At 37.0% G+C, this 19222-nt stretch overlaps 1 protein-coding gene across 1 annotated transcript in view; it reads right to left on the reverse strand.

Annotated features, from left to right (window-relative positions):
• MAP1B (microtubule associated protein 1B) overlaps window positions 1-17527 on the reverse strand; it is a 61322-nt gene extending 43795 nt beyond the window's left edge. Inside the window, exons 1-2 of the mRNA XM_034441172.3 lie at window positions 16931-17527; window positions 7542-7643 (exon numbers count right to left, since the gene is read on the reverse strand). Coding sequence (XP_034297063.2) covers window positions 7542-7643; window positions 16931-17108 — 280 coding nt within the window. The 5' untranslated portion in view covers window positions 17109-17527. The remainder of the gene's footprint in view (window positions 1-7541; window positions 7644-16930) is intronic.
• Between the last annotated feature and the right edge of the window lie 1695 nt (window positions 17528-19222).

Below are 19222 nucleotides of genomic sequence, written 5' to 3' on the forward strand. Positions count from 1 at the left end.
TATTTTCTAATTGATGAGATGTGAGCAATAATAGGGTTGCTTGCAAAGTAGTCTCTGGATTAGAGATCATAACAGAGTAGCATGAGCCAACAATGACAGACTGATGACTCTTTGGTGAGCGTCTGCTTAGGAAATGGTCTGGTTGTTTCCAATACCCTGATTTAAACATATGTCTATTATGCTTACACATGGCAAAGGAATTATTATAAATCTAAAATCATGATTTTTTGAATAGTCTGGAATGGATCATGATTAAAGGCAGATATGGAGAAAAGGAAGTGGGAAAAAATAAAAGAATGCTCTTACTGTCCTTTTATATAAAGCAGCAAGAGTGAAGCAAAAACTACAGCGTATTAGATTAGTTTGTTAAGAATGCCCAGAAAAGTATTTGATGGAATTCTAATTGAAAGAAAACAAAGATGACAGTGACCAAAAATTTGGAAAAGTGCCTTGAAATTTATGCTGGGCAGCAGTTGTGCAGACTAGATTTTTGCTTTTCAATAGTTAACTGATAAATGCATGTGCATGAGAAAGTTACTGCACAATTGTTGTTTTAAAGAAAGTATATGAATAAAATAGCTGGAGTTATCACAGAATCATGAAAATTCGAATAGACTTCAAGAGGGCATGTAGTCCATGCAGGTTCTAATGTATTTTGGATGATGGCTCTCTAGTTTTTGTTTGAAGATTCCCATAAAACTTATTGGGTCAAAAATTAATGTGTGTTTAACAAATGTAGATACAAAGTAATTGATCAGAACAAAAGAAATACACTGAGGTGGTTTGATTATACAAGAAGAAGGAATATAGATTGAAATGGAAAACAAAAATAGGGGTAGAAAGCTCATTGTTGAAGGAGAACTATGAGAAAACTATAGTTGGATGAGGTTGAAGGGATCCTTGAAAAGAATATGGTACCATAGGTTTGCTTAGGTATGGAGAGGTATACTGAATGTTGATTGGGTAAAATAGTTTTAGCTACTTTAACTCCACTCCCTCCTTTTATCTATTTCTCTGGGTTACTATTTTTACTCCTTTTCATGCACTTACAAAGTCTTGCTTATTTCAAAAGGCAATAGAATGCTAAGTATGTATGTATAAGTACACAAACCAAAGTGAAGATTTTCCCCCCTTCACTTTACTTTACAAAGGAATTTACCACTGCCAATTAAAATGCAAGGTAGAAAAGGAAATGTGGTTCATTTCCATTCTTTACTTTGCTTAATTTTAGCTGTCAATTAAGAAATAAAACTTATGAGGAAAGATACAATTGTGTGAGATATGTCAGATGTAGGCAATGAACTCAAGGTTCAGGAAGTCAAGCCATATATATATATATATATATATTCTACCAAACGAAGTAGGATAATAAGCAATACACTAAGTCCCACCCAGCACTGAGCAGTAACACCTGCAGATTGCTTCCTGTCAAAGATAGCCAAATTGAGACTAATTATCTTAAGGCGGTACAGCTTTTGAACAATTCAGCACAATGAATTCATTAACAGAAAGGTCCATGGTGCACATGTGCTGGAGAGAGGAAAATAACATGCTTTTATTTGATCTCCTGAGATTAAAGAATTTTTAGTCCTATTTGAAAAATATGTTGGCAATACTGGAAAACAGCTTGTGACTTTTGCCTGAGACGGAAGAAGCAATGCATTTGCAAAATAGAAGCTTGTCCTTGGAAAGAACAAGCAGCAGTTTGTTACTATTTTAAATTTGAGCTCATATATGGAAATAAACAGCTTTTACAATGGGATACACTATTTCCTTGGTTAGCGTGTGATTTTTCAGGCTTTATTCAGATTCTATTCATTCAGATGAGAGCTAAATTTGGTGACTGATTTAGAAGCATTAGTTGCCTATGCTTTGAACTGTAGAGTATAACAGATTGGTACTTCTAATTATTTTTTTAGAAATGTTTTGTCTCTTTTCTATGGCTTATAATTGGTGGGAAATCTACATATTTCCATTAATTTCAGTAAACGGTATACCCCTCTGAATCATTATGAGATGAAGGAAATCGGATTCTCCTGTTTAACATAAAATGACAGCATCAGCAGGGTGTTCTTCTGCTTTATAATCCCCAACTTGACATGCGATGACATTATCCCACAGAAGGCAAAGGCAAATTATAATTCTTGATGTAATTACAGGTTTAATGGGAGGGGGAATTGTTACGGGCAAAGTAACCCTTCCCAGCAGGTCTTTCTATGAATACAAATAGAATAACCAAAATCTATACTGTGATATAGCCCCAAAGAGACAATTCATAATGATGCATAATATATGAATACCAAAGCTTAAATTTTGGAGTTGGGTTATTATTGATGACTGCTTTGATTCTCAAAGGAAAAAAATCTTTTGCCAATCTTCTATATTTCTAATAGGTGGAGAAGACAATATTCTGAACTTTTATTTTTTTTTTATTTGTAGGATCCTCATTAGGGATTATTTAAATCTTTTAAAATTTAATCTAGGGTCTGTAATTTGCAATTGATAATGACAACCTTAATAGTTCAATAGAAATGGATAAATTACTATGAGTAATATTAAATTAACACATTGCTAAATCTTGCCTTCCTATACTTTAGAGCAAATGTGTCTGAAGGAAATGTACTCAAAGAGCTTTTATTGCAAGCTCTTTCTATATCTTTCAGACAGGTAGTATTTTTAAAATGCATTTAACAGGAAGACTTCAAAAATGTAAATAAAATGTGTTTACTTTCAAAACTTTGCATCTTTTAAATTCAGCAGGAAAATAAAACTAGTAGAAGCTTCCTTAATTCTACAAACAAAAGCAATAGAGAACATTGCAAAAAATTAGGCATAGTTCTTCCATGTGGGATAATTTAAAATAATGTATTTACTGCACTGCTTTCTCTCACTCTCTTTTTAAAGTATTTGTATATTGCACATATATTATTCCCTTACAGCTTCAAGCAAGAGAGATGTCTAAGCTTAACTTCCTCTCTCTATCCTTATATTATTCTGAACAAGGCCTTTTGAAAATGAACTAGAATCTCCTTTCACCTTTGTTTTTCACTAGGACACAATTATCATTTACAGCACTAAATTCTGCAACCACAAACTTGAAATGTGGTAAACCTGTTCAAAGTATCAGATACATTATCCTTGTATCTATCAGAAAATTAGCAAAAAACAAAGCAAAGTTTGCGGTACGGATTAATGCATAAGGCTAGAAACTCAAGAAACCATGAATTCTAGACCTGACTTTGTCACAAAGCTGGTTGACCTTGAGCCAGTCACTTTCTCTCAGCCCTAGGAAGGAGACAATGGCAAATTACTTGAGTCAAGAGAGACTTGAAAGCCAGGCTCTCAAAAAATCCAAAACAAAACCAAAAAGATTAAGAAATGGGAGGAGATGATTTCTATTATTGTCCCGGGAGTTATTTTTTATTTTTCTGTTATAAAATATTAAAGAGAAGTTGTAGAAGTCTCCAGTGCTAGAATGTACAAATGGATTCCTTCCAAAATAAAATTAATATAAGTACCAACTAGTTTCTCTCCAGATGTTGAGCTATAGCCAATAAAGACAGTTCATACCATATAAGATACTTCAGTAACATCTTGTAATTCAGTATTTAACCAACTTCAGACAATGCAATAATGCTAAGGATGTAGCATTGCAAAAGGAAGTTTAGCAGAGTGTGCCTTTCCCTTTCCTGCTCCTCATGTTTATCTTCCTCTTCTGGTGCATCACAAGCACCAAAAACTAAGGATACGGATCCTGATTAAAGAATGCTCTTTAACTACTATGAATAATTAAACTTTCAAATATAATTAGATTAAAAATATGTGCAATTCATGAATCATTTATTGATTAGAATTTTATACATCAGTTAAACATAAAAGTAGCTTCACACTTGGTGGGATATTTGGTAGCCGAAGTATAGAATTTTGGAAGCAATCAAGCTGGGAAAAACAAACTGAGAAGGAACAGCATTCCATAATGAAAATGAGGCATATTTATATTTCCAGTAAGCAAATATTTCTATTTGATAATTTAAAGTTAAGGATCAGAATTAAGAACTAAGAACCTCCTCTCCCCTCCTCCCAATTCAGAAAATAACGGTTGACATTAAAAGCAATTTTACTGGTTGGATTAACTGTGTTTGGATTGTTCTTATAGAAGTAAACACAATCCAGAAGGCTTTTAAGATAGCTACATTCTGAGCCTCATTGTTACGGTGCATCAAGGGAGTGATGCTATGGCACAGTTGCTAATAGCAACTTCTCCATGGGGAAACTAAGCATTGATCCATTTGCATGAGTCAGCCAAATTAAACTAACCTCCTGCCTCTTTGTCTCCATTTTCTTTCTTGCTAAGAATAACGAGTATAACAACTAATGCTGAAACTTCAGCCACGTTAACAGGACAGACATCCAGAGTTCTTGTAAGATTCTGTGATTAATAGAAGGCTTCCAAAAGTTTAATCTGTTCTCCCCAAAGTATTATTTGTAGTATTGCATTTCTTTTCCAAACTGAGCAACTTCCAAAGCTTATAAAATTGCCGTGCCATTGAGTATTGTGCTTTTCTGTACTGATTAGATGTGAAACCTGTCACTTGATTGAAGACTTCTCCATCCCTCCTATCTGTATTTGTGTGTATTTACATACTTACATAATCTACGTTGGAACATGAAAAATACTTTCACTTCAAAATATTGTTTTGTGACATTTGTATACTTTTCTGTAATGAATCTCCTATAAAGTTAGTAAGAAGTATTAACACTTAATTTGTTAGTTTGAAGAGGTGCTACCAGACTTCTGATTTGTGGCAGCCATAGACTTTATAGTATAACTGTCCTACTATAAAGCTAATAGTGAACACAGAAAATATCAAAAAGAAGATATATGAAATATTGTAAATCCCAAGTTGGACTGATTACCGACTACTAGAGTTGTCAGAGTTGCAGTGCCCCAAGAAGCCCCTTTGCATCATGTTGCTAGGTCAGGCTGGGGTTGGGCTTCATACTACGATTGGCTCCGTGCTGCATCTTGCAAACTACTGCAGTCCCAGAGCTGCAGTGCATCAAGAAAACCCTTTGCGCTGCACTATTGAGATAGATTGGGGCTGGGTTTAATGCTGCAATGCAGCTCAGGGGCTCCTTGCATTCTGAGTTGTAGACTGCCAAGAAGATCCCTTCCCCACACTGCTGAAATGGGCTGGGCTGGGTCCAGGGGTTTCTTGCAACCCCCAAACCCCAGTGCTCCAAGAAGTCTCTTTGTGCTGTGCTGGCCTGGGTTAGCTGTGGTTTTGCGCTGTGCTGCATCTCATGTCTCCTTACAGCCCCAGTGCCATGGCTTGCCTGAATTGCAGCATAGTAAACAGTCCAAGTCCCAGGCAAATTTAGCACTACTTGATGGCCCACAAGACAGGGTACAGGATGGCCAAAAAGGGCAGAGATAGGCAGGGAGGGAACTGGAGGCTTCTGAACCAGTAAGGAAGGTAAGTAGATTTCATCCCTGGATTAAGTAGTTTTAATATCTTGGAATAATCTAGACTAACTTCAGGTCATCCAGGTACTGTCTAAATACCAGCCTATATTTCTTACTATTGTGCACTTAATTTTACTTTATGCATTTGAACAGAAGTAGAGACTTGCATTAGTTTACCTTGATACAATGATTTGAACAGTAGATTTTAAGATTTTAATTAAAGTGAGAATGTTATTTAGTAAAGAATTATTTAATATTCAGTATAACTGAAAATCTGTATCTTGTGCAAATCTTAGATATATTCCAAGAAAGTTGTATCGCAGGAGATTTCTGTGATTTCTTTAGGATCAGGAAAAGTTTAATATAACCAATGTGGGATCTACAACAGATGTATCCAATTTACATCTGCTTAGCTCAAATCCCATTAAGCAGAAGTCAAATATTTTGGATCAAGACTATGTTCCTAATATCTTACCCTAAAAGTAACTATGGCACTTCATATATTCTTTCTTGAGAGGCAAAGAACTATGCAAGCTTTCCCTAATCTAATCCTCTAGAGAGGTTGCACTGTAAGAGCCAGCATCACCAGCCAAGAGAAGAAACTTATCTCACCACTGAATTGGGTTGATCCTATACCTGAATAAAGACCTAGGAATGTAAAGTTGAGTCTATACATGAAGTAGAATAAGATGGTAGAGTGAACTGAATCAGTGCAAACTTCAATCTCTCTTTCCCCCAAACTTTAACAAATAGGAGAGAAGGTTGTTCCCAAGATGTATTTTTAACTACAATGAAAACTGGAACATTCTTACCAATGAATGGGATGAAAACCTAAAGCCTCTGCCTTATTTTCTGAAGACCCAGGCATAAAACCATGGAAACTATAGTTGTAAACCTATAAATTCCCATAAAATTAGCAAAGTCTCTCCTTAAATTCATGAAAAAAATAATAATCCTAATTTCACTCATTTTATATTACCTCCCCTTCACTGCTGTCTTCACCAATCCCAATTTTAAGTAAGACTTCCAGCTATTTAAAATTTGCCCACCCAGATCTAAAATAGGAAGACCCATTCTGCTGTGATGAAGCTAAGAAAACTTTATTTGAGTAAAATCCTTCCTAAAAGAAAGTGTGATTCCTATTTGTTTTGATAGGATTTTATAACAGATAATCTGCACATTAAACTTTGGACATGTTGCATATGTGCAAGGAGTTGGAAGCATTTTATAGAATTTGAGCATCTAATCTGGGTACATATGTAACCCTCTATATAGCAGACATACAAACTTTGCTTAAAATGAAGCCTGGGGAAAGGAAAGTGGCATAATCATCATAATCTTTATTCTCACCAATACCTACAATTTTTTAAAACCAAGATTCAACAGCTTTTGTAATTTAAAAGGAATTACAACTTATTCTGATTCCACAGAAATATTTATTTGTAGTAAAACTAAGAAAACATTAATCTGCAATGAAATTGTGCCCCATTGCTTCAGCTTTTATTAATGCAGAGAACTGCATTGTCAAAAGGTCTATGGAGATGCTCAGTCATCCAGGTTCGAGTCATCCAGGTTTGAAAAAAGCACCTTTGGGAGTACATTGTCAAAAGGCAGCAACTCACATCATATTATTATTTTATTGGAAAACAATAGTGTATAATTGAGTTATCCTAAGAACAGAATCCTTTTTGCTCAGAACAATATACCACATGATTAGTTATATGCTTATAGTCCAACTAAATAAATTCTCTGTGAATTGATTTTCACTGATCTCATCAACATTTACTTTCCAGTAAGTAAGTCTGGAATTATAGCCACTGGCTGTGACATCAAGTTTACATATTGGCTTTGTCTGCTGTCCTCTATAAGTCTTTCTTTAAAAGAGAGACAACCAATTTTACACTGTGACCTTAGATATATTAATCCAAAAGAAAACCTCAGTTGACTTGCTCTCTGGAATGTGAATATAGGATTACAATTGTATTGTCTTAATGGAGACCAAGACCTATTGTGCAACAGGTGTTTTAAATTAATCTCCACCAAATACAGGCAATAACAGAAAAATAAACCTTACCTCTCACATCAGGAGAGAATCGAGCTGAATGGCGAGACACAAAAAGTTTAAGTTCTTGATCCAAGTTGCATTCAATGAGGTTTGTGTCCCATGATCGGATACCTAGATGTTTAAAAAAAAAAAAAACGTAGTCAGGGATAAATACAGAAATATTAATTACTATTGTTAGCTTTTTTTTCCTTTTACCTCCAGGAGCTCAAGGTGGAAATCTTAGCACTCCTTCTTCCAATTTCCCGTCAAGGTAGGTTAGGCTGATAGAATGGCCCAAAGCTAGGTGGCTTTTCCCACAAGCACTGGGATGGAGTAAGGCTGGAGTCCCAATAAAACTTTATGTTGATTTTCTCTCTTTCTCTTTCTCCCTCTCTCTCTCTTTCCATCTCTGTTTCTGTCTCTTTCTCTGTCTCCCTCAGAATGGGACAACTTGCCACAGCCAACTCACTGTGGCCAACTCACTATTGACAACTCATCACGGCCTACTCACCATGGCCAACTCACTGCAGGACTCACCATGGGACAACTCTATTTCACTATTTAAAATAAATAACCATTATTTTAGTCTTTGCCATTCACATTTCATTCTGTCCCTCCTTTTGCATCCTTTCTTCAATGATTCTGTTCCACTATTTCTTTCATGTTAGTGTAGCTCTTGACCTGCGGCAAATTGACCGCAGCAAGTTGCACCTCAGATAGTTGGCCATGGTGAATTGTCATAGACACACACACTCTTCTTTCTTTCTTTGTGTCTCTCTCTCTCTGTGTGTGTGTGTGTGTGTGTGTGTACTTTGGTGGCAGTACCTAGGGTTTTTGTGATGGTTTTTATGCTTTGTACTGTTTTTGTTGTGGTTTGTAAGCAACCTTGCATTATAGTGCATAAGCTAGGCAACTATATGAGTCTTTTTAATAAGTAAATACAGTAAACCAATTTAATGGCTTAAATATGGGTTTGAATGTGAGTCCCCCAATCCTAGTCCAACATTTTACTCACTCTCAGATTCTCTTTACATATGGATACATGAATACATTTAGATTTTATTTTTTAAAATACACCTGTCAATCCTCTACTCTAAACACATCATGTTTTTAAAACCAGTTTTCTTATTTCCCTTACCAGGCTTAGTCTTTTATCTCCCAAAGTCTCTCATATATCTTTAGTTCTTTAGTTACTGACTTTATTTAGAACTCTATTCCCATCAAGGCTAGCCTTTTTTACTTGTTTTATTAGGGAGCAAGTTTATAGAATGGTAATGTGGCATTTACAAAAGGATGATGTAGCTAACCAATTTGCAACATGCTATAAAAACATTGAACTAATTGTTTTATGCTACTTGTAAAAACACTTTCTCTAAATCATTATGCTTTAAATATTTATGAATGCATGTATGTATTTGTAAACCAGGATTCCTTCTCCACTCAACCACATTACAAAAAGTAACAAAATTAAAATAATCTGTCATTACAATCACAGAATATCCATCACTACAACAACTACGAGCAGCACAAAGAAATAAAAATGAAACAAATCTCTCCAGAAATAAAAATGAGTGAAAGAACAACTGAGTGAAGAAAGACTTTGCTGATCTAAATTTTGGAGGAGGGGAGGTGGTGGTAAGATAAATATGGCAATCTATTTGAGTTTAGGACAAACACTTTGCTAGTAGTGACTAGGGCTGTATCCCAGAAAAGGCCCTCATTAGTGTGCTGCTCAGATTTATATACCCAGTTTATACATACAGTGTATGCAAACACTTTTTGTGCAGGTGTGTTTACTTGGAATTTCAAAAACATGTTGTGATCCTGCCCAATTACCAAACAACTACCCCAGGAGACATAGCCTGTTGCAAAGCACCACTGATCAGAATGCTACCTGCCACCTTCTCTACAAAATTCTCCTACCTGGTTAACTTTGCCCTTTTTGTGCTAAGTAGGCACAGTTCCAAATGAAATGTCCATCTTTTTTGTTTCATAACACATAAAGACAAGAACCACACAGGGTTCTGGCAGCTAGCCTTCCATACATCAGTACTGCTATCACTCAGGGTTTTCTACCAATAACTGTATTCATCTCTGTTTGATGGAAATAGGCAATGTAGTATTGCCTACATATTGTATGATACTAATCCTTTTCATCTAGTACCATTGTCTTAAACCAGGGGTACCCAAACTAACTGGGCCGTGCAAACAGCGGGCATGTGTGCAGAGTTTCATTTGCGCATGCGCAGGATAAGGTTGTGTGCGCAAAACTTCTTTTCCCCACACCAATTGCCACCGCCACTGCTAGTCTGAGGAGCAAGAAAGCTTTGGGACCACTTTCTTAAAGGATTCCATCTATTTTCACCAATAGAAAAAGCCAGCTCTATAAAACTCTTTTGTCTGATCTGAACAAACTGTACCATCAGGGAATAATGCTTTCTTCTCATTTAACCTCACATTTGTCTTGAATCACCTCATTTTTCTCGATCACATCTGTACAATGAATGTTAATTTTATGGCAGCCTTTCGCAAACCATCAACTTCTGAACTATAATGCCTAGTTTGGGAATGTATTAATTCTTGGATTCCACCAACCCACTTTGTCTCCCCAGGAACTCAGAACAATATACATATATTTTTCTCCTCCATTGTTTCCCCCACAACAACTACCTTTTGAGGTAGGCTGAATTAAGAATGTGATAGGATATAGATACTATTTTGCTTTCTGCATGTGGTTAAGATACAGAGTACCCAAGGCCAGCCATGTTATTTAGGCACATAAGGTAGAAAAGGCCACAGGTTTTCCCCGTATCTGCCAGTTACCATAATCTCACCAATTAAATAGCCATTTACATGACTCACATAAACATTGTAGCCTGTTTCATTCAGCCCAAAGATAGTTATTCTGCTCACACCCTTTAGCCTGTGTCAACTACAGTTGTATCTAGCACACATTACTGAGCATATTTTCTATATACTAATACATCTAGCAATACTACGGGTTCCTAGCTTACTATTAGCAAGGACTGACATAAGAGAAACTAAATATGGGAGTCCAGCCAAGATAATATATTGATGCTTCCTTTTAAAGTCTTGAAAATTTTGAGTTTACATTTTTACATAAATAGCAGTAAACTTAATTCAATGTGTTACACTGAAACATTTACAGCAAGGTATTATAAATTAAAAGACTATTATTTGTTTATATGATGTAAACAAAGATTCTAAGAATTAAATGCATGCAATCATCTTAGATAATTTTTAAAATAATGTTTGTTTTTTTACAAACAGAATAAATGCAAATGTTTGGAAGCAAATCCTAATTATTGCATCAATTTTAAAGAAGGTCACCTATTTCCTCCTTCCCCAACTGTTTTATTGGTTTGGTCAATAAGACAATGTGAGTTCTTCTACAAACCTGTATGCATGTAACATTTATAGCTCTGTACACTGTACCTGAACAGCAGGTGTCAGCTAATTAAAAGGGAAGCAGCAACAGTGCAGTAATACCAAAAGGATAGGGCTGTACAATATTTTTCTGGTGGGACTATATTTGGCCAGTGGTCTGGGGTGGGAGATGGTGACCACCCTCCCAATGTGGATAAGATAGGACAAAAATTGTGTTTTACCTCATTGGATTCAAATTGACTAAATAACTTAAATTACAATGTATAAGATTGCTCTCCATTTTTTCCCCTTATGTTACATTTACGATCAATTTTGATGTTAACTTTGGAAAGGCTCTGAGGGCCAAAGGTAAGGATTTTGGGAGCCTCAGGAGACCCCTGCAAGAGGAGTTTCAATGTGGTCAGAAAATAACCACTGCTTTTCAGGATCTGTAATGGGCAAAATTATAACCTTATAATTATAAATACAGGTGGAAGACCTGTAACCAAAACAATGGTTAGATAAAAGAAATTTGGGTCCAACCCAATCTGTAATCCAAGTAAATGTCTGAGACAAAACCCTCCCTAGTTTTCCTGAAAATAAAGGGAAGAAGGGAAGAGGAAGTGCATTCAGACTTGTAAGATTCTGATACTATAACCTTACAATAAAAGTAGTATTAGTTGATGTGATTTTAGTTCTTAGTCTGGTCTACCTTGGAGGGCTGACAAGCATCCTTAGCAAAGCATACTCCATATTTTAGGGTTGAGATAGATATAAACAAATTTATCTGTTATACAATTAGAAACAGTTAAACAAATGGGCCTAGAAAATTAGACAAACCTGTTAGAAATTCTGGGTAAAGAGAATTTTAAATTCAAACAGTTTAATTTCCTCTCAGTAATTTAATGTTTGAAACATTAATTACTTTCAGCTGCAGTGGAATAGAACAGTTCCAAAAGTATTTGGGTATTGGTAATAATAGTAACGTTCATACAGCATGTTCCTTCTGCCTTTTAGACAGGTTTTTTTTTTAATATTGTTTCTTATTACAATAGAATGTATTAACAGGATAAAAGAGTTGGAAGGGACCTAGGAGGTCTTCTAACCTAACCCTCTGTTTAAGGCAGACACCTTATACCATTTAGACAAATGGTTGTCCAATCTCTTCTTAAAAGCCACCAGTGTTGGAGCACCCATAACTTAATTTTATATACATATACATACACACACACATGGTTAAGTGACATTTGGAAAAACTGTGACAAACAGATCTATTGACAGGTTTATTGTCAGACTCTATTTCAACAATGATCCTGTAAGATTATTTCCAAATAAAGTGAACAATGTAATGAATGGATATAAATAAATCACATTATAAGCTTGTCTACTGGTGGAACAATGTTTAGTCTGCCTTGTTATATCTGCTCCAATCACTGGGGATCATCACCCTGAAGAAGCAATTTGGAGGCTGGAAAGAATTCAGAGGTGAGAACACAAAGTCCTGTCATATGAGCAAAAGACCAGTTTCATGACACTGGATGGAGGTAACACCTGTTGAGCTAGAACTGTTTAAAATGAGATTACTGTATGAATTACAGAGCATTCAAATTCCCAATTTAGCAAAGCCAAAAGGATGTGCTAGAATTTAAACATCAACTGTCTTCAGTGCTTCTGTAGTATATCTGCTAAATTGCTAATCTTGTTTTTCTTGTATTTCAACAAAAATGAAAATATTTTATAAATAAATGTTCAAAAAAATAATTAAATCATATTCATGCTTCCTCCAAATTATTTCATTCTAATTGCTTCCAGAACTATTAAAAATACATCAGGCTCGCATACTCTTTAAAAAATTTGTTTTAAGTCAGTCAAATTAAATTGTTTTAATCTACTGAGTACACAATTTTGGAAGTGTGCCTTTTTGAAAATTTTCAAAAGGGAATCCATATTATTGTGTTAAATCAATCAGATTTTGCTTTTATCCTGCTTTTAATGGAACTCTTGAAATTCAATAATGGCCAAAAAAAAAAAAAAAAAAGTCCAAAGAAGAGTGATTCCTTCTTCAGTTTTTTCCACTTCAACTATGACATCATTAGTAAATCTCTGCCAAATTTTCACAAAAGGTCTGACTTGACAGAAAGCAACTTCTGCCTTGATTAGGAATGTAGGACGTAGCTCTATATAATGTCAGAATTTATGGTCTATTGCAGAGGTCTTCAAACTTGGCAGCTTTAAGCTATGCTGGCTGGAGAATTCTGGGAGTTGAAGTCCACAAGTCTTAAAGCTGCCAAGTTTGAAGACCCCTGGTCTATTGTGACATGCAATATTTTTTGTTGGAAGATCTTCCCATCCACTAATGGACAACTAATTTTTAGTGGAGATGATAGTTCTTATCTAAATTCCAAAGGTTAATCCCACACCTATAGCATGAATCTCTAGGTCGCATGAGTTTGTCTGGAAAACTGACCCAGAATTTCTTAAACCTGATGCATGTATCATATCTTTAAACCTTTTTTTCTTGTTTGACTTCAAATCCTCTAGTATAAAGCCAGGCTGATCTAAATTGTGCAGACAGTTTGAAAACGATTCAGAGAACATCTGATTAATAGTTTTTCCATATGGTATATAGAAAATTATTCTGACTTACTACAGTTATTATTTTAGGATATTCAGGTTTGCTATCTGCTTTATATCTTATTTTTATTTCTTAATACATTTTGTATCATTTCCAGGTATACAAAGAGTTTGTAAGTGTTCATATTTTATGGGATCTAGTTAACAAAAATGTTTCAGAATGAGAAACATATGGATAATGTATCCAGTAATGTATTCGTGTATTCACACAAATATGACAGAACTCAAATATTTTCAGTTTGTATGTTATATGTACATTCATTCTGGTAAATGAAAGATTTAGCTGGACATTTCTGAAAGATTGCTTTGTATCAAATCTTATAATCCTTTGCTACCATGTTTGAGGGCACCAAGTTAGGAAAATGTTACTGAACATTTGGTAATCAAATTCAGTTATTTTTAGAATACTGGCTTTTGCAAGAATTAAAAAAAAACCAGATATAAATCATAAGTTCTCAAAAAGCCAGCCTTGTTTAAAAGTAAATATGGAAGCCTATTAAAGATCCACTGTTAAATCAGTCTATACAATAGAGCTCTGTGAGTCAGCATTTCTGACACAATTATCACACAGAATTCTACACTAAAAAGTAGAAAGATTGGTCTTGTATATTAACATGAGTGACTAATAAAAATATACTGAAAGGAATTTTTATTTCCTTCTAAAAAAAATAAAATCAGGTCTGTCAATCATTTTTGTCAGTTCAAGTCGTTATCAGCAATCTGGGCAGACTCACAATTGTTAGATTTTCCATAGGTTTTAAACTAGGGGGGGAGAGTAAAATGGATATATGGAAATAAATATTGTATAATAAAGTTTTTTGATACATAAATAATAATTTAATAAATAATAAAGTTGATTTTCTATAATTATTAAATAGCTGTCACCATTAAATATCATTTGGTAATATTAAAAAACATTTTTCAATTCCTTCAAGATAATATTTTACTACGTCATCCATAGATGATGGGCTCTCAGATTTCTCTGCAGTGATTCATATTAATTGAGCATCTTCCAGGGTGGTGTCCAAGGGCCAAAACTAAGAGTGCAGAATCATGAAACCATGAAGGCCTTGCTGTAAAAGCCTTGTTCAACTAGACATTTAATCAAGCTGCTGTATATTTTAACAAAGAAATCTCTAGACTTTTCTAATCAAGGCTTAAACCACTGACATGGGTAAATCCCCTGAATGTTTATAAGTGCCATCATTTTGTGTTCAGAATCTAGTATCAAGAATGCTACAACTGAACTATGCAGTAAAAAACAAAACAAAAATCAATATAGGAATTTTGTTTCTTTTTGTTGAAGCAAAAACTGTCATCAAATGCCTTAATATTATTAAATTATTAATCAAAATGCAGCAAATTCCGACTTAATCTAAAACTTTTAGGTGTAGCCAGAAAGAACATGACCAAAGATAATTTCCGGCAACTTTCAGTATAATTACAGAAATCAATGTATAGTGCAAATTCACTAGAATACAAAATCAAGAACAAATCCCAAAGTAATTATGAACCACACCTACATGTAGCCAAGGGTTTCTGACAATGGCTGAAATCCCTTGCTTTCTTTTTCTAAGAAAAGAATAATTAAAGAGAGAATTTGCCTAAAGTTTATGAATATAACCAGCTTTGATACTCAAAATACATATCATTTTATTCTACTTGTACTGAAAAATTGCTTTCCTCAATTTTCAGTACTGCGACTTTAGAAAGAAGCTGTAATAATCTGTAGCCAAGCAATAGTAAGATACAATAAATAAAGTGTTCCTTTTTCTATAATTATAATTTCTCTGTGTTACTTGTCTTGAAAAAAATATCTCTCCAAAATCTGCACTATGCTCAGAAAGCTTGAGAAGGAAAAAAATCCATATCACTTATGGCCGAAAGTTAGAAACAAAAGAAGCTGCTGTATTTCTGTTCAGAAGTGGCATATTTTGCAGCTCCAGAGCTCTCTAAAGCCCCTTCTCCTCAATTTTCAGGGAGCAAAAGCAAACAGGGTGCAAATGGATCCTAAATATAATTCTCTTTTTCTCCTTGACTGTATAAACGCCCTTTGTCAGCTATGGGCTGCCATAGGGACCGCACTGCGGACTGCACCACGCCCACCACGCCGCCGGTATCTCTGGGCAGACTCTCTAGCAGCAGCATAGAGAGGTGGGAGGAGAAAAAAAAAGAAAAAAGAAAAAGGAGACACTGTTGCTGGCAAGCAAAGACTGGAACGACCTCTGCTCTGAGCTAGAGGGGGGTGGGTGGGATGTGTATAAATGATGACAATAGGAGGGGAGGAATGACTCACAGAAGAGAAAAGTAAAACTCAAGATCAACTGCACCTTCCTTGTGCCTCTTGGTGCAGCAAAAATGCCAAAGTCAACTGCAGATCTTTCTGTGGAAAGGCAAAATACCCCCAACACCCAACGTATTTGCTGATTCAGAAGCAGAGGCATCCTTATCCATCTCCAGGAAATGTACTCGATGGAGTAAAAATCATACAGCATTTCCCTGGACATATTACCCCTCCCAGATCTCATTTCCTTCTGCTTCCTGTCCTACATCTCTGGAAATATGGATGAATATCCCCAGAGAACAAGGTTTTCCTAAGAATGAGGAGGGGGATCAACTCTTAACCTTGTTGTTGTTTGAAGTCAGCTACGGGTAAAAAAAAACAAAAAACCCCAAAGCCATCAATTACAAGGGTGCCATTTCTTCCCCTCTCATCAGGCAAGAACTGCTGCCTCCACACCCTTCAGTGCCTCCCTGCAGCTTCTTTCTTTCTTCTGTGCACAAGGCACGCCTAGAAATGTGAATCTCTCTGAAAAATGGGACCGGGGTGGGGGGGTTAAATATTGACACGGCTGGCCACAGTAGCACTGCAGTTCTAGAGAGAGAATCCTCACCCCCTCCTAACACAAGCATCCACAGAAGAGAAAAGGGAGGAAGGTGGGGGAGAGAGAAGGGAGTGGTTGCATCAGATTTTCCTTTTTTGGGATCTCCGCTGGGCTGAACTAGGAGATCAGCCCAACTAGTCCCCGAGAATTGCACCATAAACAGGCAAGGAGCAGAAGTTCCGATGGGGACGGAGGGGGCGGCGGGTACCAAGGTCGTAGGCAGAATCACAGCTCGGGTAACTGCATCGAACTCTCTCCTCCTCCATTCCCCCCCCCTCTCTCTCTCTCTCCACCACAAGAGACGGTGGCAGCAAGGACTTTTGTGCAACCTGTAGGGCGTCCCTGATCTCTTCCCTTTCCCCTCGGCCAAGCCAGAGAGCTCGGGGGCGGGAAGGAAGGAAGGAAGGAAGGAAGGAAAAAAAACGAGATCCCTCTTCCCGAAAATCCTGCCGGAGAGAAGGAAGAGAGGAGAAACTGGGCGGGCGGGATTAGGGCAGGAAACCTCCGCCTTACCTCGCTCTATATTGCTTATGGCTCTTCTCAGATGCTCCTCCGTGACCAGCTCGCCCACCACGACCAGCAGATAAAATTTGCTGTCGAGAAAACGGTGCGACAGGCTCGGCGAAGGGGGGACCGCGCTGGGAAGGCTACAAGACGGCTCCGACTCGGGTTCCAGCACTACCGTCGCCATCCTGGCAAGCCCGTCGCCGCCGCCGCCGCCTCCTCCTCCTCCTCTTCCTCCCTCCTTCGCAGCGCCTTCTCTAGGCTCCTCTCCTCGCAAGGCGACGGCGGAGAAAAGAGGGGAGGCGACGAAAGGGTTTAATTCCAAAGGCGCCTCCCTCTGCAGGGGGAGAGAGAGAGAGAGAGAGAGGGAGGGAGGGGAAAAAAAGAAGCGCGCCGAGAGGCACCGCCGCGCTCCAGGCAGCTGGGAGAGTGAGGGAGGGCGGGGAGGCGGCGGGTTTTTATACCGAGACAGTGCGGGGCTGGGACCTGGCGAGAAGGCGGAGGGAGGCGGCGGCGGCGGCGGCTGAGGAGAAACAGGCGGGGTGCGGGGGGGGGAGGGAGACCCGGCACAGCCACGCGCTGCCGCCGCCGCCGCCGCCGCTTTGCCAACAGCCGCCACAGGCAGCTGATGTCATTTGCAGCAAATCATTCCCATCGCTGCCTCCGGAAGGAGGAAGGATGAGGTGAGGCAGCGATGCCCCAGAAAAAGCACCGCCAGGAATGAGGATGGGGCCTGCTTGGACTCCCCGGGCCCCATCCGAACTTTTTTATTTTTTTTTTCCTTTTCCCCCTGTGGATTCTTCATCTTCAACATCTTGATCCAGAAAATAAGGATTAGTGTCTCCCGCCGAGGAGGGACAGCCATCCGGAGGACACACAGGGCCACACGCGGCCAAGCAAAGTCCAAGCAAAGAGTAATATTTGGCCCTGGCGATTGTGCCAAAGTCAAGGCAAAGACAGTATTTTCACGTTGATAAACTCCGAAAGATCAGCCAAACGGGTTGGCCATTGGTTTTCAAAATTATCATATATGAGATCAGATAAATTAGATAAGTGGATTTATTTATTTAATCACATTTGTATAGCTGCCTGTCCTGCTTAGTGACTTTGGGCAGCGTACATAATCATCATCATCAAGAATATGCAGAAACCATTAAAATAATAACAAAAAAAGCAAAGTGACGGAAAAATAACTGTATTAACTTTCATACAACTATCTAGCAGATTCCATTCTAGCACAGTACCCCCAAACGAGTTGACAAAGCCACTTTTTATGGGCAGTTGTAGGCTGTAGGATGGAAATAAGATGGGTAAAAAAATTTCCACAGGAGACAACAAAAACAACAAACAGATTTTATACTGTAGCCGGTGCCTCCCCAGTCAGTCATAAAACTGAGCTGAGCAACGAAGAAACAGTGAAGCCACTAAAATCAAATAGCTTTTGAATAACACTAATGCAAAACATCCCTCTCTGCTATTGGATTCATGCAATTTTTTAATGTAAATGCTTGCCAGTGAATACTTTTTGTGATCTGCTTCCAAAGTTCAATGAGCCAGCACAGCAATATGGTTTTTGCATTTTAGTAATCTGAAAGTTCAATACCATACCAAACAAAAAAGTCACATTTACACAACTGACACAAGAACAACAATATTACATTATATCCATGAACTCTTAAGAATACATGAATGGTAACTGATAAGAAAACATGGCAGGAGTTTATAGTATTGTTTAGCTAAAATACTTTTAACAGATTATATATTTATAATTTAAACATCTTATTTATTATGGTACATTCCTAAACATGATAAGATTGTTCCCAACTTTACTTTACTTTCAGTATGAAATCAAATGTTCCATCCCAAACATTCTAAAATACTAACTTTGAAAAGTCATTGTTCATAGATTGCTTATTGCTTTTCTATGCCTCTTTCTGAAATTTGTTCTAGAGTCTTGCATATTTTACCCTGGGATTTCCTACAGGTAAAATAACAAGTTAAAAAAGCATAAAACATGTCTCGTGGATGAACAACATGTATGCCAGTGTGTTTCTTAAACTTTTTTCTCTCAGGACAAATTCTCAATTTTAAAAATTATGGAGGAGCCCCTTTTGTTTGTATGGGTTATATTTATCAATATTTGAAATTGATGCATTTGTTGCAACTACCACTTCTTACAATTGTTTGATGGGATTTTATTATTGTATTATTTTTTAATATAGGCTGGTAAATAATTTATAAAAAAAATAATGATTTTGAGGATCCCTGAAAGGATCCAAGGTCTATATTTTAAGAAATGCT

The sequence above is a fragment of the Pantherophis guttatus genome, chromosome 2 (assembly GCF_059756535.1).
Source record: "Pantherophis guttatus breed Tessera chromosome 2, ASM5975653v1, whole genome shotgun sequence".
NCBI classification, from domain to species: domain Eukaryota; kingdom Metazoa; phylum Chordata; class Lepidosauria; order Squamata; family Colubridae; genus Pantherophis; species Pantherophis guttatus.